Genomic DNA, 13,721 nt, shown 5'->3' with positions numbered 1-13,721 from the left:
ATGGATTCCCAGCTACGCGATACTGGCAAAACCTCTGTATGCAGCTATCAAAGGTACAGAGCACGACCCCTTCTTATGGACTCAAGAACAGCAAACGGCATTTGAAGATGTGAAGAGGGCTTTGATGAGTGCCCCAGCATTAGTAGGTCTACCTGATCACACACGACCATTCTACCTGTATGTACACGAGCAAAGAAGAATGGCTGTGGGAGTATTGACACAGTACTTGGGATCATGGCAAAGACCTGTTGCCTACATGTCTAAGCAACTGGATGCAGTGGCCAGCGGACTTCCACCTTGTCTAAGAGCAGTAGCTGCAGCCGCCCTGTTAGTAGCTGAAGCCGATAAACTCACTCTGGGTCAAGAACTTTATGTACGAGTCCCACATGCAGTACAGACGTTGTTGGATTACAAAGGAAATCATTGGTTTAGTAACAGCCGTATGACCAAGTATCAAGCAATGTTGTGTAAAAACCCAAGAGTGCATTTAGAGACTGTAAATACCTTAAATCCAGCTACCCTTTTGCCACAACCTACTGAAAGTCAACATGATTGTTTGGAAGTGATGGATGAAGTATTTTCAAGTAGACCAGATCTTCGTGATTTTCCCATCCAGAACCCCGATGTTCAATATTACACCGACGGCAGTAGTTATGTGAAAGAAGGGATCCGCTATGCAGGATATGCAGTAACAACGATAGATAAGGTGATAGAAGCTCGGCCACTGGCAAAAGGAACATCAGCACAAAAGGCAGAATTGATAGCACTGACACGAGCATTACAATTGGCTGAAGGTTTAAGAGTGAACATCTACACGGACTCCAAGTATGCGTTTTTAACCACCCATGCCCACGGAGCTTTGTATAAAAAAAAGAGGACTATTGAATTCAGAAGGCAAAGAAATCAAGTACACAGCTGAAATCCTACAACTATTGGAAGCAGTGTGGGAGCCGAAAGAAGTCGGTATTATACATTGTCGAGCGCATCTGAGAGGAGATGGTGATGTAACCAAAGGAAATCGGATGGCAGATAGTGCAGCTAAGCGTGCCGCTGAATCAGAAAGAGAAGAATATGTGGAGCATATAGCTGCTCTGATACCAACTCCACTGTCTCAATGGACTCCAGTTTATACAGCTCAAGAAGAGGAGTGGTTAAAGACTGAACCTGGAAAGTATTTGGAGAACAAATGGTATCAGTTAGAAGATGGAAGAATAGTCATTCCAGCATCACTAGCGGTAGAAATTGTCCAAAACTATCACAACGGGACACATTCTGGGAGAGACAGTACAGAAGAATCTCTCAGAAAACATTTCTACATACCAAGATTGTCCAACTTGACTCAGGCCATTGTACGAAGATGTGTAATGTGTGCTAAAAATAATGCAAGGCAAGGACCAGTAAAGCCACCAGGAGTCCAGTTTATGGGGGGACTCCCCATGTCCGATCTACAAACTGACTATACAGTAATGCCTAAATCTGGTGGACATCGCTACCTACTGGTAGTTGTGTGTACCTATTCAGGCTGGGTAGAAGCATGTCCTACTCGTACAGAGAAAGCAGGAGAAGTTGTGAGATTCCTGCTACGAGAAATAATACCCCGATATGGACTACCCTGCTCTATAGGATCGGACAATGGTCCAGCTTTTGTTCATCAGTGCCTACAACAACTGACTCATATGCTTGGTATAAAGTGGAGGCTTCATACGGCATATAGACCCCAGAGTTCTGGTAAGGTAGAGAGAATGAATAGAACTATTAAGAATCAGTTGGCTAAAATGTGTCAGGAAACCCAACTTAAGTGGAACGTTCTCTTGCCCATAGCTCTATTGCGAATCCGCAGTACACCTACCAGAAGGATGGGCCTCTCTCCTTTTGAGATCATGTATGGGCGACCACCTCCCGTACTTGGTAACTTAAGGGGGGATTTGAGTCAGTTGGGAGAAGGAATTACCCGGCAGCAGGTTGTAGAGTTGGGTAAGACTATGGAGGAGGTACAGAAATGGGTACAAGATAGATTACCTGTGAATATTTATCCCCCAGTTCATAGGTACCACCCAGGAGACCAAGTGTGGATTAAAGAGTGGAATAATGTACCGTTAGGGCCCAAGTGGAGAGGTCCATGTTGTTCTTTTGTCTACCCCTACAGCGATAAAAGTAGCCGAAGTGACTCCGTGGATACATCACTCCAGGGTTAAACCAGCAGCAGTCGATTCTTGGCAAGCTACAGCAGATCCAGAGAATCCCTGCAAGATCCGGTTAAAGCGCACGATTCAGTCGGAGTGACGAGGAACCTTGTGGATTACAAATTTTATTGTTTCAGAGATTGGTAAGTGAGTGAGAAGGCCATAATAAAGCCTGTCCGCTCACCGACGTGTAGTGTATAAGTCAGGAAAAGTCTCGAAGGGACCCCTGTGAAGACGAGCAGAACTCCATTCCCTGCAGCCCTTACCCCCTGGAAGCTGAGGTGCCATCGCACGGACGAAGACTGAGGATGACGACGAAAGATGTGTTTTTAATAATGTTTTTATATGTGTATTTTTATATTCAGGAAGGTAGAGGTATCGACACTCCTAGCTGTGAGGTATGCATTAAGACTACAAGAACAGGTAACCATATTTCCCAGACCCTAATTTGGCATTCACAATACGAGTGTAAAGGAGATGTATCAAGATGTAGATACTTAAATATAGAATATAGTGTGTGCCATTTGGGGGTAGGAGAACCTAAGTGCTTCAGTCCAGAGTATCAACCCCGTACAATTTGGTTGACTCTCAGGAATGGAGATCCTCAGGGGACCCTAATTAACAAAACGGTGTTAGAATCCGTATATTCTTCAGGTGTTCTGCTATTTGATGCGTGTAAAGCGATATCGAGTGGTAGAAAGCCGTGGAATGTATGTGGGGATCTTAGATGGGAGAGAACGTATGGGTCTAACGATAAATATATTTGTCCCAGTAGTAAAAATAAGTATGTGAGTCCTAGATGCCCAAATAGAGATTATAACTTTTGCCCATATTGGTCTTGTGTGGGGTGGGCAACTTGGGGACAGACAGCAGACAAGGACATGATTGTGACTAAGTTGCCTACCAATCCATACTGTAAGTCTATGGAATGCAATCCAATCCATATACTTATAAATAACCCTGACAAGTTCTTAGATAAATATGGTAATTTATTTGGGTTCCAAATATATGGGACGGGTTTAGACCCTGGGACAGTATTGTTTATAGGGATAGAGACTGATACGGTAACCTCCCAAACTCATGAAGTATACCATTCCTTTTATGAAGAGATGAGCATAGATAATAAGATCCCCCATAATGCTAAAAACCTGTTCATTGATTTAGCCGAAAGTATTGCCGGTAGTCTTAATGTTACCAACTGCTATGTGTGTGGAGGTACTAACATGGGAGACCAATGGCCTTGGGAAGCAAAGGAGGTAATGTCCGGTTCTGAGGCAGTTGACCAATTAATATCTACACAAGCCGATTATCATATGAGTGTTAGAGGTAAATCTGAGTGGAGATTAAAGACCTCCATCATAGGTTATGTTTGCATAGCGAGGAAAGGAATGATGTATAATACTTCTGTAGGAGAATTAACTTGTCTAGGGCAAAAAGCTTATGATGATGATACAAAGAATACAACTTGGTGGTCAGCTTCAAATGTCTCAGAACCATCTAACCCGTTTGCAAGATATGCCAATTTAAAGGACGTATGGTTTGATTTATCCATCACATCTAATTGGAGAGCCCCAGCAAATTTGTACTGGATCTGTGGTAAGAGCCTATTCGGAGTTGCCACAGGACTGGGAAGGGGCATGTGTGTTGGGTATGCTCAAACCATCCTTCTTCTTGTTACCTATTGAAACAGGTGAGACTTTAGGTGTTAAAGTGTATGATGTGAATCATAGGAAGAAAAGGGGACCCATAGAGATAGGCGCCTGGGAAGATAATGAATGGCCTCTCCAGCATATTATAGATTACTATGGGCCAGCCACGTGGGCAGAGGATGGTACTTTTGGTTATAGAACCCCAATTTATATGCTCAACCGTATTATAAGATTACAGGCAGTGGTTGAGATTATTACTAATGAGACCTCACAAGCGCTCAATCTTCTAGCGAAGCATAATACCAGGATGAGGACAGCAGTGTACCAAAATAGATTAGCCTTGGATTACCTATTGGCAGTAGAGGGAGGTGTATGTGGGAAGTTTAACCTGAGCAATTGCTGTCTTCAAATAGATGACGAAGGGCAAGCAATAGCTGAGCTTACTAGCCATATGGTTAAACTAGCGCATGTGCCAACTCAGGTATGGAAAGGGTACAATCCAAGTAGTTGGTGGAGTCCTACTGATTTTAATGTTGTGTCTACTCCTGCCATGTCTTATACCCTTAGTAGTTAGGTCTGTGCAAAGCCTGATAGAAAATATAGCAGAGAGGAAGGCTGCTGCACAGATAATGGCAATTTATAAATATAAGGCTCTAGATCAGGGAGAATCAATGCAGGAAGATGAGTGTTGAAGATTCACATCATAAATAAGTCTGGTCTGGTTCATGGTAACTTGTGGTGTATGCAAACCAAGGTTAAGTGATGCCTCAAGTAATTGTGAAATATCAAGAGGCATCAAAGGGGGGAATGTGGTGGAATCTCGGTAAAAATAAATTTAGTAGGCCGAGATTACCACGTGGCATGTGTACGTGCATATGCTGACGTATTGATCAGTTGGTTGCACGAGGCAAGATACGATCGGTAGTGTACGGAGCATGTGCAAGAATACAGGATGTAGTATTCCCCTCCTCCATTGTGCTGGACAGGCCATGCGGTCAAGCAGGAAGTTAATTCTTATTTGTATTGATTGGTCAAGAGAATGTGCGGGTGGAGCTTAATATGGGAGGAGTTATGTGCCTATATAAGGAGCCTGCACTATTGTCCGGGGCTCAGAACTTGCTGTATTTTGGTGACATTAGTCCATCTGAGTCCCGATCGGTGAACCGAATAAAGAATCTCTTCCTTCCTGAAGAAACCTGTGTCCATCTCTCTGTGCTTGGCTTCCGTCAGTTTCTCCGGTATCACTTGTACCAGGTGTAGTGGTAATAAAAAAAATTCTGCATTTTTGATACACAAAGTAAGTTTGCAAATCTTATGTGTGCTACAGCTGTCTAATATTTCATATGTTGCTCAGCTGTGTCGTCTGAGTACAGCAATACCCCTGTATGTACCTTTGCCAGGTATACGTGGACATTGAAGGGGCACATTTGAGATGCAGCCATTCAGTTTTTTTCTAGCTTTGAAATTTTACGCTGTGTTCATGTTCCATTTTGGAGTAGTTTAGCTGGTTGGTTAGTCAAACTTCCCCACAAACACATACTTTTTATTAAAGAATACACCCCTGGGTAATTTAAAAGGCATAGCATGGGATCATTTTTTCGCTAGTTTGTTCCAGGTGTAGTGGTAATGAGCATTTTTAAATGTATTTTTTAACTTTGTAAAACTTTGTTTTAAACTTTTTTTTTTTACTTATTCAATTTTTTTTTAGTTTGTGAAACTTTCTTAAAAATTGTTTTACACTTTTAAAATTTTTAGAAACTTTTTTTTACCGTTAGCCCCTAACTAGCAGTAAGTAGCACTAACTGTAAATTCCCCAATTTCCCATAACCCACACCAGCTAGCAAAACATATAATTTAAAAGTATTAAATTAATCAAATAAATTGAACCCAATGGGTTAAAAAAAAAAAAATTAACACTCACGGGTTAGAAAAAATAAAAATCAGATCACAGTATAATAATTTTGATCACACAAGGCAGTGATCAACTGGCAGTGAATGGGTTTCTTTTTATTAGGACTGGATAAAGGGGGGATTTCTTTTTTTTTTTTTTTAAACTTCATTAAAGTGTTTTTAAAACTTTTTTTTAACTTTGTAAAGATTTGTTTTTTTTTAAATCTTTTTTAACGTTAACCCCTAGCAAGCCTAACACCAAATTCCCCAATTTTCCACTAACTTCCACCCACCCCAGCTAGCTAAATATATAATTTTAAATATTAAATTAACCCCTGGGGGTAAAAAAAATAAAAGTTAACCCTCGGGTTAAAAAAACAAAAACTTAAAAAAAAATAAAAAATCAGATCACAGTGAAATATCCTGATCTGTATTTTGATCACTGTAGTCAGTGATCAATTGGCAATGAAGGGGTTAATCTGTGGGATTTAACTTTTATTTATTTTAACAGGGGAAGCAGATCAGTTTTGATCCGTCTCCCTGCACTTCCAGAAGTCCCTGCAGCACATGTGAACGCTCTGACAGCCTGTCAGAGCGATCACAGGCGATACCAAGGCAGACCGGAGGAGCGTTAACCCAGCGATCGTGGCGATCTGGGGTTAGCTTTAGTAAATGACGGAAAGTTTGCCCTATTCTGCATGAGCCTACAGAAGGGCAGAGATGCAGGGATATTCGGCACTGCAACAAAGATTTTGTGATTAAACTGTTAAAGAACTGTTTAACCCCTTAAGGTAAGCCAGTGCCAGGGAACTCAATTTTCGATGAAGTTGTTATGGTGCCTAAACTATTCCTTTAAATTGGAAATACTTATTGAGCATTGTGTGGCAGTGAGCTATATGTACTATATATTATTTTAAAACCTTTATGTCGTATGCTTGGTCTATTTAGCTTACGTTTGACATATTTCTCTATTACGTTTTTATGTCTACTGTGACTTATAATTTCTATTGTATGTTTTAAACTTTTATACACATGCATGATGTCTTCTACAAGCTGCAACAAGGAAAAGTGTATGAGTCACATAAACATACTACGTGAGTGGTGCACTACACCTGCACTTTACATGACTCTGACACCATTTTTAGTACTTCTCTGCTGGGTGTCCGGCGGTGGCCGCATGGTGCAAGGAAAGTTTTTCTTACCTGAACATGTCCCTCACAGCCGCTGCCATGGTATTCCTACTGGTCTTCTTCAGCTCCTGCGTGAGAGTACAACACTCGACCGCGAGATCCTCCATAGAGGACATTTTTCCCTATAACCATCCCTAGTAATGGCTGGTGGATATGGTAACATGTGACAAAGATAGCTTCACCTTTTTTAAGGTTTTGTGAGAGTAGGAAAATAGTATGACAAAGTAGTCCTTACTTTGTTTCACTATATCTTTTGACTGCGTTGTAATTTCAGTGAAGTTCCAAAATAGTCAAAGTGAGTATATCATAATGATTTTATGCTTATGAAGTACTCCTTTTGGAGGGGTGGTGGGGGATGGTGGTGACAGAGCCACTTTATGGCTTGTTTATATGAAGTGTTTATATGATAATCTCACATGATATTGGTACCATGACCTCAGCGTTGCATTGTGAGATCAACACATTACTGGTGCTTAGAAATATAATGTGTTATATCCGCACATTTCCCTATATGACTGTAACGTACACTGCATACTATATTTCTTTGTAGGTTGTATGTAGTACAGAGGAACAAACACTTTTTGCCCTTAAAACAAAAAAGTGGATATACAGCACTTATCTCAATAGACGGTGGTAACAGCTTCCTCCAGGGACATCCCAGCAATAATCCCTCCAATACAGAATAGATAAATACAAAAATGAGGATGCAGCTGTGGATCTACAAAAGACAAAATAAAACAATAGTGCAACACTATAATAAAGTATACGTGCGCTGTGTAGAATAGAACTCACAAGATTGATGAATAGTTTGCGCCCAAGTATCTTTCAATCTGGCTTGGAAACTGGCTGCGGATGGTGTGGAGGAACCTTTCCAAGATTTAGCATTTTGTGTTTTCGTTGCTACTAGTATGTAGTATGAGTTGTTTGGCTGTGTTTTGGTATCTCGATAGAAAACATGCCTAGTCAATAAACATTTAATCTTAAAGGACTATTGAAGGCACCCAGACCACTTCATCTCAATGACGTGGTCTGGGTGCAAGAGCCCTTTAGCGTTAACCTTTCAGTCTAAAATAATGCAGTTTTATAGAGACTGGAATGTTTCCTTTGCAGAATTAAACACACCCCTAGTGGCTGTCAGGAAGATGGACACTAGAGTCACTTCCCCTGAGTCCCGTAGAGAGCATAATGTTTAGCTGCAGTTGTACACTAGCCTCTCAGTGCTTCCCTTTGGGGAAATGTAGAACTGTCTGAGATCGTCAATCTTGATTAGCTCAGCCAGGTAGGCAGAGCAGCTGCTGCTAGATTAGCAAGGACTACAAGCTACTTGCATTTTAAACCCTCCTAATATGCAGACCATCCTATACTATGCTCCACAATTTCGCCAACATACTTAGAATGATTGTAAGTAGATATGTGCAAGGCTTTTTGGGACCATGGACCATTGCAAACATACTTTCCTGTAAGTTTCCCAGTGAGAGTCCCGTCTAGATGGAATTCTTGACCCAGTTTATTTGCACAGTTACGAGATTAGTTACACAATTTGAGTTTACAGAGAATTTGAAGAAGCATGCAGAGGGAGGTCCTACGGCCTTGGTTCTGCAAAGGCAAAATGTGTCCAAAGGAGAATCAATCACCATGAATCTTGTTATTTTATTTTATGTTGGGGAACCTCATCAGTTGCACTGACATACAGAAATCAACACAGAATGTTCCTTATAAGCTTTTAATCCTGAATTAACGAATCAAGTACACATCTCGGGAAAAGAGACAACTGTTATAAACAGCCAGTGCTAACTGCTCACACAGGATATGCCAACAGCTGACTTGTAACATTTGGAAATAAGCCATAAAGCTGTCTGTTTTGAAATGCATTCAGCAAAAGTATTTACAGAAGAATTTACAGTGGTGGTTACCAAGTAGTACAGTTTCTCTGCAGCAAACCTAGGCAAAATTAATTTACCCGTGTGTTTATTTTGTAATATTTTCCCTGCAACAAACACATGGTCAATGTTTGATTTGTAGATGCATGGACTACTTGTAAAGCCTTCTAAGGTTTAGATTTTTCATGCAGAATAGACTGTACTAGAAAGCTTGGCGGCAGATGTGTTGAACCTTCTCTAATAATCTTCAAAGTGTTTTTTGTCTCTGTGTATTTTATTATCTTTTATTAAGTTGAATTGTCTTCTGTTGATAAGAGTTTGACTCCAAATTCAATACGGAACCTCTAGATATCTAAAAGAGTCATGCTATGTGGACACATTTTTGTCACAAATCTTGTAAATGAAAATAAAATCAATTATAAGGAATTTTAAAATAAATGTAGCTAAATTTCAGTTAGCCATTAAGTTGTACATAAATTGAGGAAGTGACCGTTCGTCTTTAAAGGACCACTCTAGGCACCCAGACCACTTCAGCTTAATGAGGTGGTCTGGGTGCCAGGTCCTTCTAGGGTTAACCCATTTTTTCATAAACATAGCAGTTTCAGAGAAACTGCTATGTTTATGAATGGGTTAAGCCTTCCCCCTATGTCCTCTAGTGGCTGTCTCATTGACAGCCGCTAGAGGCGCTTGCGTGCTTCTCACTGTGATTTTCACAGTGAGAGCACGCCAGCGTCCATAGGAAAGCATTGTGAATGCTTTCCTATGTGATCGGCTGAATGCGCGCGCAGCTCTTGCCGCGCGTGCGCATTCAGCCGACGGGGAGGAGAAGAGGAGGATCGGAGGAGGAGAGCTCCCCGCCCAGCGCTGGAAAAAGGTAAGTTTTTACCCCTTTCCAGAGCCGGGCGGGAGGGGGTCCCTGAGGGTGGGGGCACCCTCAGGGCACTCTAGTGCCAGGAAAACGAGTATGCTTTCCTGGCACTAGAGTGGTCCTTTAAGCTTTTTCAGTTGAAAAGTTGAGTCACAGTTTTGTATTCCTAGCACTATAGTTTCCCTTTAAGGTTAAGGTACCGTAAATCATAAATTAGTAGATAAAGTCAGTAAAGTAAGCATATCAGAAACTACATATACAAACACAGAAGAATAGCACTGATATGTTATCTTATGATTTCTTCTACAAATGCGTATTTGTAAGTAATATGAAGTAATCTGGAAATATTTGTGGTGTATGTATTGTGTATGTAGAGAAATCTAAAACAAGTCTTATAAATGTATGTTATTAAACTGTGAGCAAATTGGCTTGTCTACTTTTTGTAAATGTGTTCTTGTGTAATTGAAAATATATATTTTTCTTTCTACAGGAAATTTGTGAAAACCCACAGTTTATCATAGGGGGAGCAAACCGAACTGATATTTGCCAAGGAGACTTAGGTAATATTTTCTTCCTGTCCACTTACAAAAATTGTGTTTAAATGTTTTTAAGTTTCTATTGTTTGCAAAACATAATTTAGAAATATAACCCCATTCATCTTCATTTATACTCCTGCATTGATTTAAAGGCTGTAAAGACGCAATATGCAACTAGCTACTCATTGAGCTCACGTGAGCTGAAAATGACAATTAACCTCTCCTTTCGAACCGTAAAAGAAATTTCAATGGGTTATTCCATTCCTACAGTCAAGGAGAGAGCAGTGAGTGGCCTCTCCCATTTCAGTGTTTGCTTACATTAGCATTTCTAAGAATGCTATAGCACTTTAAAAATACCTAATTTCAGAATAATGTGACTTAACTGTATGTGGAAATTAGGCTTAAAAGCAGATATTCTTCTTTCATTAACCCCTTAAGGACACATGACATGTGTGACATTTCATGAATCCCTTTTATTCCAGAAGTTTGGTCTTTAAGGAGTAAAAGGGTAACACCAACCGTTTTGAGGGTAAAATGCCCTGTCAGGCACTATTGATAAGGACCCTCCTCAATTTTCAGTAAATGGTGTTTTACTCACCTTGAAACCAGCACTGGGGAATGCTCCTGGCTCTGGCTGGCTCCTCAGAGGGGATATGATAACATTATACAAATATATTCTGGGCCAGTAGAAACCATTATCTGGAAATCTATTCATAAACGCATTTAGGCTGGAAGAAAGGAGATTTCATCTGATCAAAGGAACGTTTTTTTGTTGTTTTTTACAGTAAGAGCTATAAAGATATAGAATTCTCTGCCTGAAGAGATGGTTTTATCAGAGTCCATACAGATGTTTAAACTGCAATTGGATAAATACTTCCAAAAGCATAACATACAGGGATATAATTTCTAATTAGTGGGGTAACAGCTGCTTGATCCAAGGAGACACCTGACTGCTATTTTGGGGTCAAGAAGGAATTTTTTCCCAGTTTGTTGCAAAATTGGAAGCGCTACAGACTTGTTTTTTTGCCTTCTTTTGGATCAACAGCAAAAACATATGATGGACGCAAGTCTCTTTTCAGTTATGTAACTAGTTAGACCCAGTCCGCCTTCACATATCTTCAAGGGTAGATCCTCGATTTGCCAAAGAGATTGTGAAAAAAGTGCATCATTCTTTCATATGTGCACTAAATTAATTACCTTCTGGTGTCATATCTTCCAGAAAAAGTTCAGGTAAATACAAGATGATCAGCGCTTAAGATTACATATACATACAATACAGATGATATTCTTAGTTTATGAATCTATAAGTACAAAGCAAGAAACTGATTATGGTGCAGTACAGTAGATGTTTGTGAAGGGAGTACAAATGGGCAAAAGTTTACACTCTTTTTAGAGCTGTCTCTGCTCTATTATGAACGCCTGGATGGAATAATCACCGTATATGGATATAAATGGAGGGTCTTTGGAGCTTGTTTTCAGGATGGAGTAGGTATATGAGAAAAAAAAGAAAATAGGAAACCCAATGGTACAGTATATACAAACAATTGAAATTGATGGAGGAAAATATCCTACTTACGTCACCCAGAGCAATGTCCTGCTCTGGTATGAAGAACATAAGGTGGAACAATCCCCACCTAGGGATATATGCACAAATGTGCATTACAAGATAACATGCTCAAAAATTAGAATACAGGTAATATTTTATCTTAAATAATAAAAATTGTAGTCTGTTTTCCTTTAATACCAATATGTGTGGTGCAGTTTAACTTGATAGGTCATTTCAGACATCATGGTGATGTTAAATGTCGTGGATCAGGTTCCTTGTGTCCCTACAGATATATAACTGTCAATCACCGAACAATTTCAGGGGCGTGTTTGCCAGAAACATAGTAAGTTTAGGTCTCCGAGAGACACATGCTGCGGGATAATGTAATGTCTTTATTTACTGGAAATAAAGGAAAGTGCAGCATTTTGTCCCAATAAATATTTGTCGACATAATTTTTAAGAATTCACTTTTAATTGACTTGGTTGTCCATACCATGGCATAGTCCCATGGTAAACTCTTAATTGCTACTCGTCTATACATTGTGCTAGCAGAAAAACTAATAAATATACATACAATAGCAACTTCTAAATTTGGTCTACTGCCTGTCTATGTACACTTGGGACTCCCCTAGCATTCTCTACCACTTATTCCAAGAGTAAAGCTCTCCATAAAGTTGTATAGCGAGTAGATGTTAATTGAGCTCCTAGCAGGTACAGGCCTTCCATGTGGCAACACTGTTACCATTCCTGCTAATCTTCTCTTATGTTTGGTATTCAGCAAATAGAATAATTAAAGGAACACTATAGTCACCTAAATTACTTTAGCTAAATAAAGCTGTTTTAGTGTATAGATCATTCCCCTGCAATTTCACTGCTCAATTCACTGTCATTTAGGAGTTAAATCCCTTTGTTTCTGTTTATGCAGCCCTAGCCACACCTCCCCTGGCTATGATTGACAGAACCTGCATGAAAAAAACTGGTTTCACTTTCAAACAGATGTAATTTACCTTAAATAAGTGTATCTCAATCTCTAAATTTAACTTTAAATCACATACAGGAGGCTCTTGCAGGGTCTAGCAATCTATTAACATAGCAGGGGATAAGAAAATCTTAATTAAACAGAACTTGCAATAAAGAAAGCCTAAATAGGGCTCTCTTTACAGGAAGTGTTTATGGAAGGCTGTGCAAGTCACATGCAGGGAGGTGTGACTAGGGTTCATAAACAAAGGGATTTAACTCCTAAATGGCAGAGGATTGTGCAGTGAGGCTGTAGGGGCATAATCTATACACCAAAACTGCTTCATTAAGCTAAAGTTGTTCAGTTGACTACAGTGTCCCTTTAACCCCTTAAGGACACATGCCATGTGTGACATGTCATGATTCCCTTTTATTCCAGACGTTTGGTCCTTAAGGGGTTAACATATCACAATGAGACTCATATGATCTATGGCAGAGATCTTGTCGTTCAGTTTTGGGATTCGATTTTTTTGTTGTACTGACTATACCTATGTCCAAGACTGGATTTCCTAAAGGATTTTCAGTATTAACAGGAACAATAGAAAAATCATATAAAACGTGCATGGTTTCGATGTAGATGTACTGAGATTGCAGTAAAACCCCTGAAACGTTCCATGTAGAGTTGTAAAATGCTTATGTTTGCTAAAATGTTTTATTTTATGTTTTTGGTTTTGTTTTTCTTACTGTTTGACTCAGGTGACTGCTGGTTCTTAGCCGCCATTGCTTGCTTAACCCTGAATGAAAAGCTGCTTTTCCGTGTAATACCGCCAGAGCAGAACTTCACGGAAAACTACGCTGGAATATTTCATTTTCAGGTGCTGGGTTTTTATGTGATCTATCCTGTGTAACTAGAGTAATTCATGCGGTTTGTAAAACATGCATAGATTGGGTCAGGGAGTGGTCTGGGATGAACGGCATTCATCTCATTAACCAGTGGTATGTGTTTGAGATTTCTTACAAAT

At 39.9% G+C, this 13,721-nt stretch overlaps 1 protein-coding gene across 9 annotated transcripts in view; it reads left to right on the top strand.

Annotated features, from left to right (window-relative positions):
* Positions 1-13,721, top strand: part of CAPN3 (calpain 3) — a 112,267-nt gene that overhangs the window by 40,902 nt on the left and 57,644 nt on the right. For all 9 annotated transcript variants that reach the window (XM_063440482.1, XM_063440480.1, XM_063440477.1 and 6 more), the window contains exons 2-3: positions 10,151-10,220; positions 13,456-13,574. In XM_063440482.1, coding sequence (XP_063296552.1) covers positions 10,151-10,220; positions 13,456-13,574 — 189 coding nt within the window. The remainder of the gene's footprint in view (positions 1-10,150; positions 10,221-13,455; positions 13,575-13,721) is intronic.

The sequence above is a fragment of the Pelobates fuscus genome, chromosome 13 (genome assembly GCF_036172605.1).
Source record: "Pelobates fuscus isolate aPelFus1 chromosome 13, aPelFus1.pri, whole genome shotgun sequence".
In the NCBI taxonomy this organism is placed as follows: Eukaryota; Metazoa; Chordata; class Amphibia; order Anura; family Pelobatidae; genus Pelobates; species Pelobates fuscus.
The sequence above is the reverse complement of the archived record's forward strand: the minus strand, read 5'-3'. Positions and strand labels throughout refer to the sequence as shown.